This window comes from Macaca mulatta, chromosome 16 (genome assembly GCF_049350105.2).
Source record: "Macaca mulatta isolate MMU2019108-1 chromosome 16, T2T-MMU8v2.0, whole genome shotgun sequence".
NCBI classification, from domain to species: domain Eukaryota; kingdom Metazoa; phylum Chordata; class Mammalia; order Primates; family Cercopithecidae; genus Macaca; species Macaca mulatta.
The window spans coordinates 78,069,367-78,092,145 of record NC_133421.1 but is presented as its reverse complement, the minus strand read 5'-3'; the positions used below and the strand labels follow the sequence as shown (position 1 = coordinate 78,092,145).

General features: G+C 47.6%; 1 protein-coding gene across 9 annotated transcripts in view; it reads right to left on the bottom strand.

The window, feature by feature from the left end:
• The window catches only part of ARSG (arylsulfatase G), a 147,943-nt gene that overhangs the window by 8,847 nt on the left and 116,317 nt on the right, over positions 1–22,779 (bottom strand). For 7 of the 9 annotated variants that reach the window (XR_013407107.1, XR_013407108.1, XM_015120179.3 and 4 more), the window contains 3 exons: positions 16,084–16,192; positions 6,372–6,492; positions 376–466 (listed from right to left, as the gene is read on the bottom strand). Coding sequence is in view for 5 of the 9 variants with exons in the window: in XM_015120179.3 (XP_014975665.2) it covers positions 376–466; positions 6,372–6,492; positions 16,084–16,192 (321 nt within the window). In the remaining 4 variants the exon portion in view is untranslated. Of the gene's footprint in view, positions 1–375; positions 467–1,667; positions 1,859–6,371; positions 6,493–16,083; positions 16,193–22,779 lie in introns of all 9 variants that reach the window. The other 2 variants (XR_013407105.1, XR_013407106.1) reach the window with 1 other exon arrangement.

The window sequence follows — 22,779 nt, the reverse complement described above, 5'->3', positions numbered from 1 at the left end:
TTTTCTGAAACAGTCTATTGTCAAGTAAATTACATTTTCAAATATCTCTAGGCTTCCATTTAACGTTCATCCAAACTGGCATTTAAAGCACGACAATAGGAAACGCTCTGTATGTGAAAAGGAGCTGAATAAAGGTGCTGAGAGCCCCCAGCTCGCTAGAAATTCAGGTGAATAGCACAAAGACCTTATTTGCATATGGGGGATCCAGAGGGCCTGTGCAGGGACCCTGGGTTTGGAGGAGATGCTTGTCAAGAGGGGCTGAGAACCCCCCCAAAGGAGGGGTTCACACTCATTCCCAGAGGCCTGGGTGAGAGTCCACGGGGTCCCCGTGCAGCTGTGCATGTGGGAGGCAGGGCTAAGTGGCCCCTCACTCACCGGTAACGTAGAAGGCTTTGTAACGCTCCAGGCGGACAGTCTGCAGGGCTCCAAACTCTCCAGCTGCCCCGCTGTTGGGGTGGAACAGCACCTGAGAAAGGGTGGCAGAGCTTACTAATAGAAAAATAGGCAGAGCTTGGTGACTCACGCCTGTAATCTCCACACCTTGGGAGGTCGAGGCAGGAGGATCGCTTGAGCCCAGGAGTTTGAAACCAGCCTGGGCAACACAGCAAGACCCCTCCCTACAAAAAAAAAATACAAAAATTAACCAGGCATGGTGGTGCACACCTGTGGTGCCAGCTACTTGGAGGCTGGGACGAGACGATTGCTTGAGCGTGGGAGGTCAACACTGCAGTGAGCTATAACCATACCACTGCACTCCAGCCTGGGTGATAGAGCGAGACCCTGTCTCGAAACAGCAAAACAAAAAAACATGCTAGATGATGCTGGATGCTCCCTGGAAAATATTACTGTCTTTTTCAGGGTCTGGTCTCCCTATCCCTGTGCCCAAACCAACACTGACAGACACAAGCCTGGAGTCCACAGCAGCCAAATCCAGGGAGCCTGTGAAGTTGTTATTTTGCTAGTTAATGGAAGGGAGTGGGTTACATCTCCGGAAGAGGAGGCAAAAGGTCTCACTAGGTAGGTCAGATTTCTAGGCCTGAAACCTGCTATGTAATCTGCAGAGTCCGCAGCAAAATGCAAATCAGGGATACCTTGTTCACAAACTTAAAATTTCATGATGACCACGGCAGAGCTTTAAACCAAGTGCAGGGTCCCTCCAAGTGCGGGGCTCTGTGTGTGGAGCACCAGTCACAGGCCCACAAGGCCACCCTGCCTGAGTTCCAACGCCTCAGGGTCAGGATGGGCCCTGGGGACTTACTTGTTTTACAAGTATTTCCAGGGATTCTGATGCAGGTGACCCTCAGATCTCTTTGAAGAAAGGCTTCTTTCGCATCAAGTCAATTTTCCAACTCTCCCTTGAGCAAGGATGGTACAAAAGAAGGCATCCTTGATTTCCCCAGAATCAGGCACAGCCCAGACTCTGGTCACAGACGCCCACAGCTATGACTCAATCCGACTATATTTGGACAGAGGAAATCTTTCCTCATCAGGTCACAAATAAAAGAATTACCCTACAGAATGGAAACACCTAGATCAGGGTTCTCGAGGGAAGGATGTGAAAGAAAATAAAAGGCCAGCGTCCTTGGTAGTTTGGTGGGTCTGGGCTAAAAGCATGAGACTGCCTTGGTATGAATCACAACCGTATATAGGGCTGGAAAGGCACTTACATGATTCAAAGTTTCCACGAGACTTTTTAAAAAATGAGAAACATCTGTTGGAGCAGTAAACAGCTGTCTCCCCGAGTTTCACAGCTCCGAGAGGATGCTGCCGAGGTAGGGCTCCTCCCCACACCTGCGGCTTCCAGGTTCTCGTGACAATCCCTGCACATATCCAGGGCGCGCGTGATGACAGCAGGTTCCTTCCAAACAGGAAAAGAAGTCGTAACTAAAAACCCTCACTTCTTCCATCCCCGCAGAAAGCCAAGCCTCTTCACCGCAGGAGACCGTTTTGTTTCCTTCTTGAGACAGCAGGAAGTGGGAGATTTGGAAAATCTATTGTCAACTGACACACGATGCACTCAGACATGCAGAAGATGGGAGTGAAGGCTCACTGCTTCAGATCGGTCACACTACTTGGGTCTCGGTCACAGAAATTCCATGAGGGTGGGCTGCTATATTCCCACTATTTATGTGGCGTTACCAGAGGCAACTTCCAAAATCCACGAGGAAGCAAAACTGTGGGATGGCTCATTCTCGGAAACATAGATGGACTTTGGGCAATTTGTCTATGCATTCTTTTTTTTCATGTGAGCAGACCCACTATGGCTTTCTTGTTTATATCAACATAGGAAGGAAGTTGTCAAAAGTACACATGAATCACTGCTCTCCAGATGCCTGGTTCAAATTTCAAAGATGACTTTATCTTCTGCAAACTTGTTTTGCCTTCCTGGTGGCCTTTCTTGTTCTATTTTATCTTGTTTTGTTTTTTAAGCACAAGAGCGTTCCCTTACCTTAGGTCCTACAGGGTGCTGATATAGCATTCCCTGAAGGTGGGCTTCTTCTCCATTCAGGTGGGGATGCGCAGCTCACAGCCTCCAAAGGGGGTGGATGGGGGTGATCAGTTTGCCAGCCACCCCAGAGGATGTCTCTCGCCACTAGGGGCCTCTCTAAGAGAAGCGATGGGCGTTCTGGACGTTAAAAGGCAGCTTGTTTCCTCAATGTATGGCTTCCAGGGGCATGCCAAGCATTTCATGACCTACAGCAGCCCCAGACTGTGTTAGGCTGGGCAGGTGCAGAGCTGTTAGGGGAAACGTTCCTTCGTTGACAATTTCTGGACCTGACCATGACAACCTGGGGCTAAGACACAACCCAACCAGTGGTGATGTTACAACCTTCAGCTTCCATCTGGGAGTCAGGAAAGCACAAAGTGGGACATTTGGTTCTAGGCTGTGCAGCCCTCTCCTTCCCGGCCCTCATCTCTCTCTGGGTGCCCCTCACTGCCTAGACACAGACCCATCATGATCAGAAGCAGGAGGTTGAGCTGATGCACGAACATGCAGCATGGTGTCAGCTGCTGTGGTTTTGAACATCACCACACAACGCCCCTAGAGGTTGATGGAGTGGGTTGTGAGAAGACCATCCAGTGTAGAACCGGAGCCTATTATGCGCATGACACCTCTCAACTCTCTTGCTTCTCTCCTTAGCTCTTGGTTACTTGGTTTGCCACAGGGAAGGACCGGATTGCTGAGAAGCGTTGGCATATTGTTTCCAGCTGAATATCCAGGAGTTACTTTGAGCTTCTAGAACTGAAACTATTTCTAAACCAACTCATATTGGAATCCTTGTAAGTCCAGGATGTATCTGAGGGTGAATACAAATTGTGCTTCTTTAAAAATACATATGTATACATGTATGCATGTGTTACAGACATATGCATCTGTGTACACATATGTATGTGTATATCGATAAATGCATGTATATTCATATGTATACATGTGCATACACATACATATAAATATATGTGTATATCTCTATGTATGTGCCTGGATATGTGCATATGTATACATGTATGTGTGTGCATGCATGTGTATAAATATATGCGCATAGACATGCATATGCATACATATGTACACATGTATAGTGTATGAACATAAGCATATATATGTTTATATTGACACATGCATATGCAAACATGTGTATGCATGTATGGTATATGCATGCATATGCATACATGTGTATACATGTATGTTTACAGATGTGCATATGCCTACATGTGTATACATGCATGGTATATAAACATGCATATGCAGGCCAGGCGCAGTGGCTAACACCTGTAATCCCAGCACTTTGGGGGGCCGAGGCAGGCAGATCGCCTGAGGTCAGGAGTTTGACACCAGCCTGGCCAACATGGTGAAACCTCGTCTCTACTAAAAATACAAAAATTAGCTGGGCCTGCGTGCACCTGTAATCCCAGCTACTTGGGAGGCCAAGGCAGAAGAATCGCTTGAACCCAGGAGGTGGAGGTTGCAGTGAGCCAAGATTGTGCCGCTGCACTCCAGGCTGGGTGACAGAGTGAGACTCCATCTCAAAAAGTAAAATACAATAAAACAAAATTAAATTAAAACAAAACATACATATGCATACACATGTCTAGAATATGCAGGCACATGTATAATACACATGTATAGACACATGCACACATATGCATACATGTGGGTATGTATAGCATATTGTGTGTGTGTGTATATATATAATTCCTCGTATTCTTACCTTCTAGCCTCCTCCATAGCTATTCCAAATTTGAGACAATTTACTCTTATTTCTTTAGGCCTATTACTTTGCTTCAATAGAGAGAACTGACCAGAGAAGACCAAACCCAAATTCAGGTCCAGCGACTACCCATGTTGTCCTCAAACTTCAAAATCTTCTCTCAAGTGTCTTTGCTGACACTGCAGCTATGCTCTGGGAGACTGGGTGTGACCCACAGGTGCCAGCCCCATGTGCTCTTAACCTTGAAGATACCGTCAGCTGCTTCCCACAATCTGTAAGCGTGGCTGTTTCTTTCTGGGCCATGGGGTGTGGTTAGGGAGCAAATCAGTCCTGACTCCAGCTGCATTAATCACCCCATCATACATTCCCACGACGATGCTGTGACTTGTATCTGGTTTTCCAGTCTGGTTCCTGGGCCTAACCCTGCTGGGCACGAGTTAGGATGGGGTCTCTGGGAGCCTGCGCAAAACTCCAGTTAGAGCAAGAGCAGAGCTCTCCCGTCTGAGAAAGGAAGTTAGTACATGAAGGAGCTGGCTTCCACAGGCAGTACCGACAACGTCAAGGAGACCACAGTCCTTGAAGCACTTCCTGATGACCCCAATTATTCCTAGCAGCCATGGTAATAAACACTCCAGAGCACCTCTCCAATGACGTCTGTGACAACCCTCCAGGGTCACATACTGCTAACTTCCAACCACAAGGCGGAAACCATCTTCCTGCTTGGCTGCTCCTGCTCAGGGAGAAGGGCTAGGCCTGGAAGGGTCTGCAGCTCTATGGGGCAGATATTCTGGGGAGAAGCAGGACTTCAGAAGACCTCTCAGATCTCATCCAACAACCCCTAAAAACTGCATTAATGTGCACAGAAGTGCCGATGGCCCATAGAAGACTCATGTTTTGGTTTGCTGGGGGAGGCTGGGTGGGAAGGGCAGCTTTGATAACTACCAGCCACAGGACATTTGTGTACATTTGAGTCACTTCCATGTGACCCTTAGCAAAGACATAAATAGACCCTTTGATGTGTGGGTCCCTCATCAAGAAGCCATGCATTTGCAGGGCGTCGCAGAAGGGACTCTGTGCTCCTTCCGCCTCCTTGCCTCCTCCTGCTTCCTCTTCCTTTTGGTGAAAGGAAAACACAGGGAAATTACAAGGAAAGGCCATGAGGCCTGACATTTCCTGGCTGTCACTGCCAATGAGTGCTTCAGAGTGCAAAAAGGGGACATTAAGGAGGTGACGCTGGGAAGTGGAAGCCCAAAGCCATTGCCAAGGACTGCTTGGTCAAGAACAGGCTGCAGGTAGGACACAGTGGCTCATGCCTGTAATCCCAGCACTTTGGGAGACCGAGGCAGGCTGATAACTTGAGGTCAGGAGTTCGAGACCAGCCTGATCAAGATGGTGAAACCTCACCCATACAAAAATACAAAAATTAGCTGAGCATGGTGGCATAGGCCTGTAGTCCCAGCTACTTGGGAGACTGAGGCAGGAGAATCACTTGAACCCGGGAGGCAGAGGTTGCAGTGAGCTGAGATCACGCCACTGCACTCCAGCCTGGGCAACAGAGCAAGATTCCATCTCAAAACAAAACAAAACAAAACAAAAAAACAGGCTACAGAGAGTGTGCTGAGCCCTCTAGAGCTGGGAGAATGTTAGATGTAAGGTCCTTGCTGGACCTGCCGTCCAAAGGGTCTTTCACCCATTTGTTCATTTGGTCCTTCATTGGTTCATCCGGGTTGCGTGGACTGAATGCTCGCTGACTGCAGGCAGTGAGAACTCAGAGCTGAACTCGATGGCTCAGATTCTTGCCCTCAAGAAGTTTCCATTCTAGAGGGAGAGGCCCACAATAAACAAGTTGCAGACACTAGTCAGTCATCTCATCTAACAAAACATGCTGGGTAGTTATGTTATTAAATTAAATACATGCCAGAAACGTTGCCCATTATAGGCAGTGAGAACCTATATACACCTACCCTAAGCCAAATTGCTAAATATAAATCTGGACTGGGGATTGGGGGTGGAAAGAGGCTCATCTCAAATGCTTCGCCTTTTGGGGTCTGAACCAGCCACTTGTTTGCATCTTCTGAGGATGGTTCTGTCTGCACGGAGGTGAGAGGCAGCAGACCAGCCTCCTAAAGAGCCTACGTGTGGGCACGTGCCTCTTCCACTTACCCTGTGCCCAGGCTGTGACCGGCCAAAGAGCACCTCGGAGACGTCCACACCATCAAAGCGCCGTCCTTGAGGTAAGCTGGCCTGGGCCAGTGCTACCACAGTCGGAAAAATGTCCAGCACACTGCAGAAATAACAAGACTGAGTTGGCCCCAGCTCTTCTGACTCACTCTCTGACCCTGCTGTGTCAACACCCACCTGAATCAGCCCAGAGCAAGCACCGACAGCCTCTCCTATGGCCTGGCTTACCTTCTCTACCTGTTTGTTTTTCCTTTCAGTTCCACCTGGATTTCTGCTCCTACAAGAGGCAGAATGGTACAGTGGTTCAGCACCCAGGCTCTGCAGCCAGGTGTTGCCTGGGTTCAAATCCCAGCTCTGCCACATATCTAGCTTCTCAATGCCTCAGTTTTCAATTCTCTAAAATATATATGATATTTTAATAATATAGTAGTCGCCCCCGTATCAGAGAGAGAGACATTCTAAGAGCCCCAGTGAATGCCTGGAACCTTGGATTGTACCGAACCTGATTGTCATAAATCAAACATGTTTGTTCGTTATTTTTTTAGAGACAGGGTCTTGCTCTGTCATCTAGGCTGGAGTGCAGTGGTGTGATCATAACTCACTGTAACCTCGAACTCCTGGGCTGAAGTAATTCTCATCTGAGTCTAAGAGTGGCTGGGACTACAAGCATGTACCGCCACACCTACAAAATTTCTTTGTTGTTTTATTGATTATTTGTTTATTTATTTATTTATTTATTTATTTATTTATTTATTGTAGAGACAAGGTCTTGCTATGTTGCCTAGGCTGGTTTCAAACTCCTGGCTTCAGGTGATTTTCCTGCCTCAGCCTCCCAAAGTGTTGGGATTACAGACATGAGCCACTGCGCCCAATCAGAACACATTTCTGTTCATGTCTTCCACTCAAAAATGTAATGACTTTACCATCTTAACTAAGTACTTACCATGAACTGTGGCCATAACTTTTGCAGTTTGAGGTGCAACAGCAAAACTAGCACAAATTTCTTTTTCCTTCTTTACAATTTCATGGATAGGAGATTCATTCTTGGTGGCTTATGCCTGTAATCTCAGCACTTTGGGAGGTCAAGGTGGGTGGATCAGTTGATTTTGTTCTGACATGAACAAAATCCACCAAAGTGTGAATAATGGCTGAACAATGGCCATGTGAACAATGGGCGGTTTGAGACCAGCCTGGGCAATAGGGCAGAATCCCATCTCTACCACAAAAAAACAAAAAGAAAAAACAAAAAAATAGAAGAGTCATTCTCATCATAGATCTTAACAACCTCAGCATATAATTTCTTTTTCTTTCTTTCTTCCTTTCTTTTTCTCTTTTCTTTTTTTTTTTTTTTTAATGGAGTCTTGCTCTGTTGCCCAGGCTGGAGGTACAGTGGTGTAACTTTGGCTCACTGCAGCCTCTGCCTTCAGGGTTCAAGCAATTCTCCTGCATCAGCCTCCTAAGTAGTTGGATCTACAGGTGCATGCCACCACACCCAACTAATTTTTGTATTTTTAGTAGAGATGGGGTTTTGCCATGTTGGCCAGGTTGGTCTTGAACTCCTGACCTCAAATGATCCACCTGCCTCGGCCTCCCAAAGTGCTGAGATTACAGGTAGGAGCCACTGCACTCAGCCTTCTTTCCTTATTAAGTCAAGAACTTTCACCTTTCACTTAAAAGAAGCACATTTCGGCTTCTCTTTGGCATATTCGAATTGCCAGCATCACTACTCTTGCACACTGGGGTCATTAGTAATTAAAAATAAGTATGACGGGAACACAAGCACTGCTATACCTTCGCAATCAATCTGATAACTGAGATGGCTACTAAGTGACTACCAGGCAGGTAGCGTATACAGTGTGGATCCACCGGACAAAGGGCTGACTCATCCTGGGTGTTAGGGGATGGGACGGTGCCAGACTTCACCACACTCCTCAGAATGTGCACAATTTAAAACTTATATTCATTTCTATAATTTTTCATTTAATATTTTTAGACCGTGGTTGATCACAGGTAACTAAAACTGCAGAAAGTGAAATTGTGGATAAAGGAGGACTGCCATATTGGTGCCCGCTTACAGGTGGTTGTGGGCATGAAACACACATGTAAAGCACAGAGAAGACCTGGCACTCAGAAAGGACTCACTGGATGTTTATGTGTTAATGATTCCCAAGGGTAATCCCTGTGAGCCCACCTAAGAACTGAGGGGTTCTACCTGTCACCAGCTTGGTGACAGCCATTTGCTTAGAAACAGTGTGGGACAGGTGTCCACAAGAGAATATTCACTGCATTTTCCATTGGGTGGGTCTCTGTATTATAAAAGATTTAGTTTTTGTTCAAAATACCATGATATGTGAAACTTTCCACCCTCTTTATTTTAGCTCTTTTAGTCCATAACAAAGTAGTGAATGCGGCCAGGTGCGGTGCCTCACACCTGTAATCCCAACACTTTGGGAGGCTGAGGTGGGTGGATCACCTGAGGTCAGAAGTTTGAGACCAGCCTGGCCAACATGGCGAAACCCTGTCTCTAGTAAAAATACAAAAATTAGCTGGGTGTGGGGGCGCACACCTGTAATCCCAGCTACTTGGGAGGCTGGGGCAGGTGAATGGCTCGAACCTGGGAGGTGGAGGTTGCAGTGAGCCGAGATTGCACCACTGCACTCCAGCCTGGGTGAAAGAGCAAGACTCTGTCTCTAAAAATAAATAAATAAATAAATAAATAAATAAATAAATAAATAAATAAAGTGAATGTTTATGGTAGAAAAAATGAGAGCATTCGGAAATATAAGAGAGAACAACACACACTTAGTCCATCACCCAAAGGCAGCCATTGTTTGTATTTTAGTGGATTTTGCTCATGTGACTTTTTTTTAAGTCATATGGTGTAAGGTTACTCTACCTGTGGCACATCCTCCTCCAGCCTGTTGTGCTCATGTTGGGGGAAAAAAAAGTCTTCAGCAAAACAGAGAGGTTGCCCCTTCAACAGAGCCGTTTATCTGATGGCCAGGCCAACTGGAAGTCAGCGGGGCTTACTGGAGCCAGGAGGGCTGAGCTAATGGGAAGCTGGACTTTCCCAAGAAAGATGCCCTGGTAGCCCTGAGGCTGGGCGCAGCAGCAGACTTCAGGCTTTTGCATGCACCGTTCACAGGGAAGCCTCCAGGGCCACAGATCCCCACTTTCCCCAATCAGATATCTGAGGGGCTGGGGGGATATCTGCCCTGTAAGGGGGCTGCAGAAAGGACCTGCTCTGAGGCTCCGTCTCCTGTTGGCCACCTCCTCTGCAGGGCTCTACCTACAACCCCAGGCAGAATCTCTCCAGTGACTATAGTACAGAGTGTTTCTGTTTGCCTTTCTCTCCCACAGTCCATGGAGCTGGTGGCTTATCTCTTAAGAAACAAGCTCCAGGACCTGGCATCCCACTCTGATGCAAAGTCAAGAATGCAGAGTCAGCACTCACAGAGCACGGAACAGTCCAGAAACCTGTCCAGAGTCCAAGGTTCCTGCCACCAACCGGAAAGCAAAGAGGACCGCAAAGCAGTCTGAAAAGGCCGCGGTGGTTTGGAGCTGTTTGATCAAGTTTTCTCTAAATTGTGCCCCTAAGAGAGATCAGCGTCACAGATGGGTCAAATCAGTCAGCAAGAGAAACAAGATCTGCGTTCGATTTTGGAAAGTATTGTGTACTTTCTTTTTCCATCTGATTTCCCCCCACCGCTCTCTCCTGGGGTTTAGCATCCTAATTATATAGCACTAAATCTAATGTTCACGGAATCCTAATGTCTCAGACTTTGGCAAGAACTTCAGAGGTACCTAGTCCACCCAGAGCCCAAAGAAAGCCTCTCGCCCATGAGAAAAGCTTCAACATGTCCAGTGACTCAGGCCACTCAAGGCAGCCCCATCCCAATTTGGCAAGCTGGGGCTGTCAAATAGTCCTTCCTTAAGTAACAGAAAAAGCCAAGGCCCTGAGCTTAGCCCTAGAAAAGGGAGACACTCCCTGGCACATGCAGCCCAGTGTCATCCCAGGGCTGCGCCCCCAGGCTACATGTGAACTTGAAGAAAGCATCTGCCCTACTAAGGGTGCCAAGGGCACCCCAGCTACTCCAAACCTCAAACTCCACCGAAGAAATTGGGCCTGGGAGTCTTTAAAACCTCAGAGAAAGAGACAAAATAAATACAAACCTATACTTTAAAGTTGCCCCTGTTCATTTCGATGCCTGACTTTTGGCAGAGCCACATTCCAGCTTTCATGGCTCCACAGTCCATGAAAGTGAAGGAAGTCATTTCTACCTTCATGGGTCTCTTCCTCCATTAAAAAAAGAAAAAAAAAAAAAGAAGGCCAGGCACTTTGGGAGGCTGAGGAGGGTGAATCACCTGAGGTCAGGAGTTCAAGACCAGCCTGGCCAACATGGCGAAACCCTGTCTCTACTAAAAATACAAAACAAATTAGTCAGGCATGGTGGCAGGCACCTGTAATCCCAGCTACCCGGGAGGCTGAAGCAGGAGAATCACTTGAACCCAGGAGGTGAGGTTGCAGCGATCCGAGATCGTGCCATTGCACTCCAGCCTGAATGACAAGAGGGAAACTCCATCTCAAAAAAAAAAAAAAAAAAATTCCAAAATTCCGTGGACTCTGGCACTGTGCCTCATGGGTCTGATGGAGAAGCGGTTCCCGGCCTTTGATGGGATGAAACCCCACTTCAGTGGGCTTTTTGGTCGTGACGAGGGCAGCCATGAGCCCACTCATGATGACAGGAGAGGGCTGAGATTCCTCTGCACAATGGCACAAAAGGCTGTCCTCAGAGTGGGCAGGGTGACATCTTTGCAGGTTGCATTGCCCTTATGAAAATATGTACTTTTTCTTTCCTGTGGCACTGGCCAGCCCAGGCTCCGAAGGTTGTTCGTAGGAAGGGTGCATATTTGTGTTCTTATCCAAGGAGTTGCTGAAGGAACCTAGGAGTGGAGATGGGGCAGTGGCAAGGAGGATGCAGAAAGGCCTCGCCTGCTGGGCAGATCGTTTGAGGCCAGGAGTTCGAGACCAGCCTGGCCAACACGATAAAACCCAGTCTCTCTACTAAAAAGACAAAAACTAGCTGGGTGTGGTGGTGCATGCCTGTAGTCCCAGCTACTGGGAAGGCTGAGGCACGAGACAGGAGAATCACTTGAACCCAGGAGGCAGAAGTTGCAGTGAGCCAAGATCATGCCGTTGCACTCCAGCCTGGGTGCCAAGAGTGAAACTCCATCAAGGAAGGAAAGAAGGAAGGAAGGAAGGAAGGAAGGAGGGAGGAAGGGAGGGAGGGAGGGAAGGAAGGAAGGAAGGAAGGAAGGAAGGAAGGAAGGAAGGGAGGAAGGGAGGAAGGGAGGAAGGGAGGAAGGGAGGAAGGGAGGAAGGGAGGAAGGGAGGAAGGGAGGAAGGGAGGAAGGGAGGAAGGGAGGAAGGGAGGAAGGGAGGAAGGGAGGAAGGGAGGAAGGAAGGAAGGAAGGGGTCTCGAGGTAGCCCAGGGGATTACCTGTTCTGGCTACACAGCAGCTTTAGTTATTTTTCTCTTTCTTTCTTCCTTCCTTCCTTCCTTTCTTTCTTCTTTCTTTCTTTCTTTCTTTTTTTTTTTTGAGACAGAATCTCACTCTGTTACCCAGGCTGGAGTGCAGTGGCGCGATCTTGGCTCAATGCAAACTCTGCCTCTTGGGTTCAAGCAATTCTCCTGCCTCAGCCTCCTGAGTAGCTGGGATTACAGGCACAGGCCACCACACCAGGCTAATTTTTGTATTTTTAGTGGAGACGGGGTTTCACCATGTTGGTCAGGCTGGTCTCGAACTCCTGACCTCATGATCCGCCCTCCTCGGCCTCCCAAAGTGCTGGGATTACAGGTGTGAGCCTCCACGCCTGGCCTTAGCTGTTTTTCAAATGAGACTGTTTCAAGTCCTTTTTGACATTTTGCTCACCTCATACTTGCCCCAGTTCATCTCTGAAGGATGGATCCTCATTCAGAGCAGAGATGGGGGTCTCCCAGCTCAGAGGCAGAGCAGGCCCTTCCCCTTCTTGTATATGGCTAAGAGAGCTTCCGCTAAGCCATAGTTCTCAGCCAGAGTGAGTTCATCCTCCCCGGGGACATTTGGCACTGTCTGGAAACGTTTTAATTGTACAACTGAGGGGGTGGGGTGGGGATACGATTGGCATCTAATGGGTAGAAGTCAGGGCTGCTGCTAAACATCCCATAATGCGCACAGGACAGTCCTCCAAAACAAAGAGCGATCCAGTCCAAAATCTCAACCACGCCACAGTTGGGAAGCCTGCATCACAGTTTTAGGTTAAAACTACTGCAACTTTTTCACATGTGCTGCCAAAGCCCTGCCCTCCTGAAGGTAAGGTAGCCCCTAAAGAAAGAGCTTTCTGTCTGGTCTGCTCATGACTGCCACCTCCCCGGTCCCTGGAGCAATGATTGACCCAGAGTTGGACATGGCAATAAATATCTGTGGAATAAATGCCTTTTCCCCATTCTGTACTTGTGTCTGTAGAGGCGGGTCATGTGCAAAGCCCTTCTTTCATCTTATGACATCACCCGGGTGCACACCGATATTAACACTGGTTATCTCTAAAACCAATGGGATCCATGTGAATGGATCCCCCACCCCCTCTCCCATACATTCTCTTTTGCTTTTCTGTATTCATATTTATAGCAACCTGACCCCTCTCTGATGCTCATAATTCCTCAGGGCCTCAAGGATATAGGTTTAAGGGACTCTGGCTTTAGCTCTTAGTGGCTTAAGGGAGTTATCTCTGATCTGGAAGATCTATATTCCTCAAGCAATAGAATGAGAGTAGGTGATACGCAGTCTGGGCGGGGCACGGGGGAGTGCTGGGCTGGGCCCAACAGCATGAAGCATTAGCATCAATGTCTTGAATTTGGATCATGCTACCATTCTCTGTCGAGCTGAACCTGAGGTGTCAAGGGAAACAGAAACACACACACAGCCTGCCCAGGCAGTAAGGAAACTCCGCCCAAATTTGCTTAACATGAATTCACATGGGAAACAGCTAGAGGGTAAATCTATAGAGGTAAAACTGACTGGCTGAAGTCCAGCCTAATTTAATACCAAAAACTAGCCTTGCTGGGTGTGATAGCCCATGCCTGTAATCCCAGTGCTTTGGGAGGCTCAGGAGGGAGGAGTGCTTGGAACTGGGAATTCCACACCAGCCTGGCCAACATTAAGAGACCCCGTCCCTACAAAAAATTTAAAAATTAGCCAGACAGAGTGGCGCATGCCCGTAGTCCCAGCTACTCGGGAGGCTGAGATGGGAGGATTACACGAACCCAGGAGTTCAAGGCTGCAGTGAGCTATGATCTCGGCACTGCACTTCAGCCTGGGCGACAGAGTGAGACCCTGTCTCTTAAATAAATATAATAACGGTGAAACCCTATCTCTACTAAAAAATACAAAAAACTAGCCGGGCGAGGTGGCGGGCGCCTGTAGTCCCAGCTACACAGGAGGCTGAGGCAGGAGAATGGCGTAAACCCGGGAGGCGGAGCTTGCAGTGAGCTGAGATCCGGCCACTGAGCCCGGGCGACAGAGCGAGACTCCGTCTCAAAAATAATAATAATAATAATAATAAATAAAATGTATATATGTGTGTGTGAGATACACTATATATTAGGTTGGTGTGAAAGTCATTGCGGTTTTTGCTACTAAAAGTAATGGCAAAAACCACAATGACTTTTGCACCAACCTAATGTATCTCCTAGGAGGTGCTGATACGGTGTATTGATATTGTCCTGGTACAATTCCAGGGGCCCTCAGGCAGACACTGCCTTGTACCAAGAACTCGCTGCCTTGGGTCACCAAACCATCCCCTCAGTCCGTTGTCTCTCTAAGGCCTTACATTATCAACGAGATGAGACGGTTTTATCACGGTTGACTGTAGGTGCAAACACCATTCTCCAGTGAGAAGACACTGCTTGACTTTCTGTGATGCAACTTGAGGGACGGCTGAGTTACTTGTCCACGTGCAGCCCAGCCCGTGAACACTTGGCCCCTCTTGATAAGCGCGTTGACTACACCAAGTCAGCCCTATAAAAAGCAGCCTGCCTGGCTCTTTTCCCAGGCAGCCTGACATCACAGATTCCAGGCTCTGCTATTGTTGTCACACCTGCTGGTGCCCGCTGACAGCACGCTGCCCCCTCCTGACTGCACAGGGCTGACCCGGAATTCCTGGGGGCCCCACAGGCTGCCAGGGCTGACGCCCACCCACCCCATACTTTGGCCCTCAGAGCTGTTTCCCCTTTTCCCCTGGACTTTGAGTCTCTCCCCTCCTCCCCATTGGATCTCGGGAAGTCAGAGGGTGCCAAGAAAGCTTGCCTGCCTCTACTCAGCTGTGTTCTTTACGCCAGGACTCACTGGGCTCACTGCAAAGAACCTCTGGAATTAGGAAACTGGTCTTTAACCAGCAGTTTTCTGAGCACATGAATGAGCACAGGGTTCTCCGGAGGGTCCGCCTTGTTAGTGAACACAGGGCAGAACCACAGAGAGGAAGGTCCTCTCTGAATTAGTGAAATGTCCACAGGATAAGTCATAGTTCCATAGCTGGGAAGACGTTGCTTTCACGTAGACGCTGCACAGCCAAGCTCTGCCATGGAGATGGCCTCCTGGATCTGCCTTAATGCAGGGATAACAGTCATGGTGAGACACCACATTGACCTGATGTGATGGGTCTGCAGTGAGCTATGCAGCGAGCTTCCTTCTAATAAAGGAAGCACCCAGACACTTAGCTCATTGAGAAGCTTCATGGCCGGAGGCAGGAGGAATGTCTTCACCTAAGGATGCATTCTTTCCCTAATGGCCCGGAGGGGCCACCTTTCTTCTCCACCCTCCTCCAGGGAAAGTGGACATCTGGACTCCTTTCTTGGGGCCATCGGATCGCTAGAGACTAGCCGGCTTCTCACAGCCACCCCTAAGACACCTGTCTTAACCCCAAGGATGGAATAATCAGGGCTCAAAAGATCTGTTGCCTCGGTCAGCTTGGCCCAGGCTGAGAGGGGAGATGCTGCTGTTGCCGCCTTTTCTGCGGCTTTCTCTCCAGCAGACACAGCCAGGACCCAAGGCTGATGTACGTGAAACCAACCAATCCCTTCTTCACTCAGGCATTATTCCCAGAAGATGGCTCAAGTCCCACTTCACTGTTTCTCCCTCCTCTTCCCTCCCCTCCCCTCCTCTCCCCTCTTCTCCCCTCCCTTCTCTTCTCTTCTTTTCCCTTCTTTTTAGAGACAGGGTCTTGCTATGTTGACCAGGGTAGTCTCAAACTCCTGGCCTCGGCAATCCTCCTGCCTCAGCCTCCCAAAGTGCTAGGATTACAGAAGTGAGCCCCCACGCGTGGCCCCACTTCACTATTACTTTCATCGCTTCTACAATCAGTCTTGGAAGTGTCTGGGAACACCTGGAAAAGGCAAGTGGTGAATGACCTTCCTGAGGCCTCCATCTAGCCACCCATGCCTCCATCTAGCCACCCATCCCTCCATCTAGCCACCCATGCCTCCATCTAGCCACCCATGCCTCCATCTAGCCACCCATCCCTCCATCTAGCCACCCATGCCTCCATCTAGCCACCCATGCCTCCATCTAGCCACCCATCCCTCCATCTAGCCACCCATGCTTCCATGACTTTTCTTGCTCTGGGCCCCGACATCTCAAGGTAGTTTGGGTCTCATACCTTAACAAGGCAGTGCTGGTGACATTAACTGGAACTCTGCCAGGCCAGTAAGCCAGTGCCGGGACCCGGTGCCCTCCTTCCCAGGTCGTCTGCTTGGCTGGACTTCCCCCTGTGAGAGGAGGGGAAGCAGCTGGTTCATCCATGGTGATAACTCCAGATTTCTTTTCAGCTAAGAGTTAGCCTCTGGGAGAACCCCTTTCTGAGTTTCCAATAACCCCAACAAAGGAATGACATTTTTGGTAACTAGCTATTTCCCTCAACTAGCTAGTGTCTTTCAGTATATGCTTTTTATTTTACTGGACTTCAGATGTAAAACGTTGCCTCACTCTACTGAATCACCTCATTTTATTTTCTTCATGAGACCTTCCCCACTGTAAATTATTTTTTTCATTTATTGATTTGCATGTTGTATGTCTCAACATCATGAGACTTCATCAGTCTCATGCACCTAAGACATAGTGGGGCTTAACGAATCTTTGTTGAGTGAGTGAATTTCTCTTCCTAGTGATCATAATGTGACTGACTGTTTAGGATGAAGAAATACAACTATTAAAGAAGAGAAAAAGAAGGAAACTTCTGAAGCTATTTGATCTGCTCAACGTCCAAGAACCGATCTGGCATGGATTTTATGGCTTTATTTTGTTTTGCTTTGCTTTGTTTTTCCTTGAATTAAGGAGTTGTACTGATGTTATGGAGACAGTGTCAGTAATAGCTCCAACCTCTTGCCTCCTGGGGGAGGTAAGTACCAACTACGTGCAATCTATGAATTTCCACTTTGATTATTAAAGGAATTATTTTTGTACCCATTAAGTCAAAAGCGACCACCATAATAATGATGGCTAGCGGGCTGGAAGAGATGAGGTCATGTTTGATGGAAACATCCTGAATACATGTTGGGTTGCATGAACCACGGCCATCCCACCACCCCCACACACACCCCACCCTCATCCTGGTTGAGCCAAGGGCCAAGGATCCCACAAAGTTAGCGTGTGCACAGCCTTTCCAACGCAAGTGCTGTGTGTGGCTCACACACACTGTGGTCATGCAATTTCCCTTTGTTTGGTTGGTGTGAATAATAAAAGCAATTATGTGGGGAGGAACATGGGGAGGAACAAGATGAAGGCTTCTGTCGCCCTGTGCTAGCACTGCTGCAAATGGAACCTTTGATGTCCCTGGCCCAGCACACCACACGGGAAATGCTCAGCATTCTTAGGGCTTTTTCATAACCAGCTTTGGAGTCCCTCAAGTTTTGAAGTAAGAAACAAAACACAAAATAACTTACGTCCTAGGGACTGTTTATGTTTAAGGGTGTGGGGTTCAAAAATCCAATTGGGGTCTCTGCAGGCTGAGTGAGACGCTCTTTGATCTAGCCCAGCATTTCTCAAATACATCCTTCCTATCGAGAACCACGTCTCCCATAAATACATATAGCTCCCTCCAATTTATTCACGCACTTGGAACAAAGAATCCAGAACTCCAACAAGCATAAGACACATTTCCACGTGGCTTTGGAATGTATGACTTACGCTTCAGCTTAGGGCCAAAAAGCAGGGAGGAAGCATCCGCTCAAAGGCATGTGCTGGGGCTTTGTGGATACTTCCACCCCCATGGGGGCATCTTTGTGGACGCTTGGGGTATGGGTGGGTGAAACCGGGGAGCCTGTTTATCTGCATGTCCATGGTGTACAATATTCAAATCGTCTTGCTTAACCTTCGAGGCCAGATGCTAAGGAAAGATCAAGGCTGTAGTTCCAGGAAACAAGCCATTAGGTCTATTGGTCCACCAGAAGGCACTGGGGTGGGCAGTGGCACCAGGGTTGAACACAGGATTTGGTCTCTGCCTCCAGGATGTTTCCAGAAGGGTAAACTGATCTTTAATTAATAAATTTGCTACTCGGTCTTCACCACTAGGGATTCTTCTCGTTTGCCACAACCTTTTGTTTTGCTCTCTTGTAGCTGACTGACTTTCCGAATACGGTCTTCAGAGAAAAACATTTCAATGTGCTTGTCTTATTTCAGCAAAGGATTGAAAGCTGGAGGGGTTTGGAGGAATCCGGCTAGTTATAAAACAGGTGTAGTCAACAAAGCAGACAATCTCCTTGCAAAAGATTCAGGAATTAGGAGAAAGAAAAAGATTGGCTGAGAGAAGTCCCTTAGTGTGGTCACTTAAGGAGCAATCCCCTCTTTCTGTTGTAGAGACTAGTCGGCTAGTGCAGGCTACACCCTGGGTTCTGGCTCTAACAGGAAGACACAATTATATATGCCAGCCGTGCAAATGATCACAGGCCCACAGATCTTGTATTCTAAAGGGATTCATCTTAAAAGGGTCTAGAGTGTGAACAAGCAATTCTTAAATATTTATGTATCACCCACAACGCAGATACCGTCTGGCTATAAATTCCAATTTCTCACTGGTACTTCTAGGAGTGGACAAAACTTACAAAGATCTGACTAGCATTCTATCAGCCCCTAGGGTTGTATAGTCTCATTATGAGATGCATATGCTTGTATTAAACAGGCGTGTTGTGTTTTATCTGCACCAGTAAAGGCTGAATTCTAAGGTAGCTACTCCTAATCCCCCAATATTCTTCAGTAATACCTGCTCCCACTAATGGGTAGTTATTCTAAATTAAACATAATATTAATAACAACAATAGCATCTCCTATTTATTGAGCCCTTACTAAGTACCAAGTTAAGTGCTCCTCAGCATAAAGATACATGCTTCCTGGCATTATCTCATTGAATCCTTATGACACCCTCTCAAGTTAGCTACTATTGTCCCCATTTTTCAGATGGGGAAACCAAAGCTCAGAGAGGCGAAGTAATTTGCCCCCAAGTCACATAGCTAGAAAATGATAGAGCCGGCTGGGCGCGGTGGCTCACGCCTGTAATCCCAGCACTTTGGGAGACTGAGGCGGGCAGATCACGAGGTCAGGAGTGTGAGACCAGCCTGACCAATATGGTGAAACCCCATCTCTAGTAAAAATACAAAAATTAGCCAGCCGTGGTGGCACATGCCTGTAATACTAGCTACTCAGGAGGCTGAGGCAGGAGAATCACTTGAACCTGGGAGGCAGAGGTTGCAGCGAGCCAAAATTGAGCCACTTCACTCCAGCCTGGGTGGCAGAGTGAGACTCTGTCTAAAAAAAAAAAAGAAAGAAAGAAAATGATAGAGTCAAGATCTGAATGCCGGTCTGACTACACAGCCAGCACCCTCGCTCACTAAACCTAGGGCAGGGGTTCCCATTTTGAATATGTATTAGAATCACTGGGGAGCTTTTAAAAAATACCCATGCCAAAGTCTCTTTCCCAGAGACTGTGATTTAATCAGCCTGCAGTGAGGCTCTGACATCAAGATCTTCTAAAACTCTCCTGGGGTTTAGTGCGGAGAGCACCCATTCCCAGGGAAAGAGGGCAAGGGGCAAGATAGGGAAGAGAACACAGCACATTTCAAAGTTAAATGTAGCTAATGGTCATCGTCACCGCAGGCTTTCTGTTGCCCACGCCTTTATACCTCTATGCCACAGCGTCACAAATATGACCTTATAAGTCATAGTAAGTAAGAACAATAGATAATCCATAAATGAAACTTCTAATCACTTTTCAATTTCAAACACTATTCATTCATTTAGATAAGCTTCCATACTTTGATCGGGAACTGGCACGTTAAAAGTGTTAGTTGCCTTCGGCTTTCTGTCGAGAAATGCATGTCTTATGGCCATGAGAATGCATTTCTATGCACTCGTGGTTACTTATGACTCTAATTAAAGCAGAGCCTCTTACTTAAAGCAATAAATATTTAGCCACAGCAACCAAAATATAAACAAAACCATGATTCATGAATTTGCTTATTTGTGCTTCTCTGGTTACGGAAGTGAAGTGGCATTTTATGATGCATCGAGACAGGGGCAGGCCGAGGAAGACTCACCACCGCCCACGCGGAGGAATAGTGGTCTTTCTTGGCTGGGACCCAAGGGCCATGTTTCACTGAGTCAGAAAGGCAAGGCAGCAAACAAGGAAATTCGCAAATTTCTCCATACAGAAGAATCACCACAAGAGATCTCATCTAAGATATGGATTTCTGGGTCCTATCCCCAGGAATTCTAATCTAATAAGTCCGGGGTGGGGCTCTGATTCTAGGTAATTCTGATGTCAGTGGCCTGAAAACCAGAGCTGAAGAAGTATTCAAGGAATAATTAGGACGATACCTTTGGGGGCAGGCAGGTCTCCAGTGGTACCCCTGCCAACCAAGTGGCCTTGGGCAGAATTCATAACCTCCCTCAGTCTCAATCATCTCAGCCAGGAAGCAGGGAAATGATTGTACAGTTGACCCTTGAATAACACAAGAGTTAGGGCACTGACTCCCGCGCAGTTGAAAATCTGGGCATAACCTTTGACTCTTCCAAAACTTAACTACTGATAGCCTTATGTTGACCAGGAAGCCATACCAATAACATAAACATTCAATTAAGACATATTTAGTATCTTATATGTATTATATACTGTAGACTTATAATAAAGTGAGCTAGAGAAAAGAAAATGTTAGTAAGAAAATCCTGGCCAGGCACAGTCGCTCACAACTGTAATCCTAGCACTTCAGGAGGCCAAGGCAGGAGGATGGCTTGGGCCCAGGAGTCCGAGAACCAGACTGGGCAACATAGTGAGACCCCCTGTCTCTACAAAATAAATAAATAAATAAATAGCTAAGTGTGGTAGTCCCAGCTACTTGGGAGTCCTAGCTGGTAGTCCAAGCTACTTGGGAGGCTGAGGTGGGAGGATCGCCTGAGCCCAGGAGGTTGAGGCAGCAGTGAGCTCTGATTAGATCACTGCCCTCTAGCCTGGACAACACAGCAAGACTCTGTCAAAAAAGAAAAAGAGGAAAAAAGAAAGAAAGAAAGAAAGAAAGAAAGAGAGAGAGAGAGAGAGAGAGAGAAAGAAAGAAAGAAAGAAAGAAAGAAAGAAAGAAAGAAAGAAAGAAAGAAAGAAAGAAAGAAAGAAAGAAAAGAAAGACAAAGAAACAAAGAAAGAAAGAGAGAAAGAAAGAGGAGAGGGAGGGAGGGAGGGAAGGAAGGGAAGAAAGAAGAAAAAAGAGAAAAGGAAGGAAGGAAGGAAAGGGAAGGGAGGGAAGGAAGGAAAGAAAAATAAAATTAGAAGAAAGACAAAATATATTTTCTATTCATTAAGTGGAAGTGGCTCATCGTAAAGGGCTTCATCCTCGTTGTCTTCACATGGAGTACACTAAGGAAGAGGAGGGGAAAGAGGAGAGGTCGGTCTTGCTGTCTCAGGGGTGGCAGAGGCAGAAGAAAATTCATGTATTAAGTGGACCCACGCAGTTCAAATCCATGTCACTCAAGGGCCAACTGTATTTATCTCATAGGGTTGTGGGAACAGCTATATAAGATAGTGTACATAAAGCTTTAAGCAAGGTACTTTTGCATAATGCCTGCCAGAGAAGTGCCAACCAAATTACCTATGGGGAGAAAATAGCAGAGAGCACAACCTCCGACAGTTTGGTTTGGCATGCATGGTGTTTTTCTTTTAACTAATGCTGAATGTCATTTGGCAGGGTCCTCTCTCCAGTTTATTGAATTCCTAACACTGCCCATGACCGACAAAAACAAACATTTGTTCCTTATCACCTGCCGGGCCCACAAAGCCATTAGCATTTGTGACTGGGTAGCGCGCCTGTTCTGAGGAGTGCACATTCTAATAACCTTCTAAAGAAGCAGGCTCTCAGCCCAGTGCAGTGGCTCGCAGTTGTACTACCAGCACTCTGGGAGGCCAATGCAAGGAAGATCATTTGAACCCAGGAGTTCGAAACCAGCCTGAGCAATAAGCAAGATCCCCCTGCCCCATCTCTGTAAAAAAAAAAAGAAAAAAGAAAAATTTAATGTTCCAGGCATGGTGGCGTCCACCTGTAGCCCCAGCTACTAGGGAGGCTGAAGCAGGAGGATTGCTTGAGCCCAGGAGGTCAAGGCTGCAGTGAGCCATGATCACACCACTGCACTGCAGCCCGGGCAACAGAGTGAGACCCTGCCTCTACAAAAATAAAATAAAGAAGCAGGCTTTGTTTCTAAATGTAGTATGTCCCCTTGCCAAGGATGCGTACAGTGTACTCGTTTTCTAGAAACACGGGGCAGCCTGGGACTCCGGCTGGCCTGGGGTGGCCCTGAGTATGGGATGAGGACATTCCACTAAGCCTGGTGGCCAAAGTCCCAGAAAGAGACACAGTTTGACTTCTGCTGGGTCTCCACCAGCAGGCCCAGTCCCCAGCCAGGGCCAACAGTCAGAGTCCCTTATCCCTTGCTCTCTCACCCCATGGCACCTCTGACTTTTCCCTGCCCCACCCCCGACCCCAAACAGGACAGAAGGCCCAGGATGCGGAGACGGCTTCCCAGTGGGAAAGATTATGCAACAACCTGATAGCATCAGATTACAAACAACCAAGGTCTCCTAGGAGCCTGGATGCCAAATTCAACAGAATGTTTCCTCATCACCAAGGGGGAGGAAGGAACAGTTCTGCTCTTCAAATAAAACAAGAAAAGATTTTCCAGACAGAGGAGCAGTCAGTTAGGGGAAAAACAAGGTGTTGGTTCTGTCCTGGGTAGGAAACAGATCTGGCACGGAGAAGGGAAGGCGGCTGCAGTGAGAGCCAGGCCTCCTGGACCAGGCTGCGGGCCCAGAGACAGCGGGGGT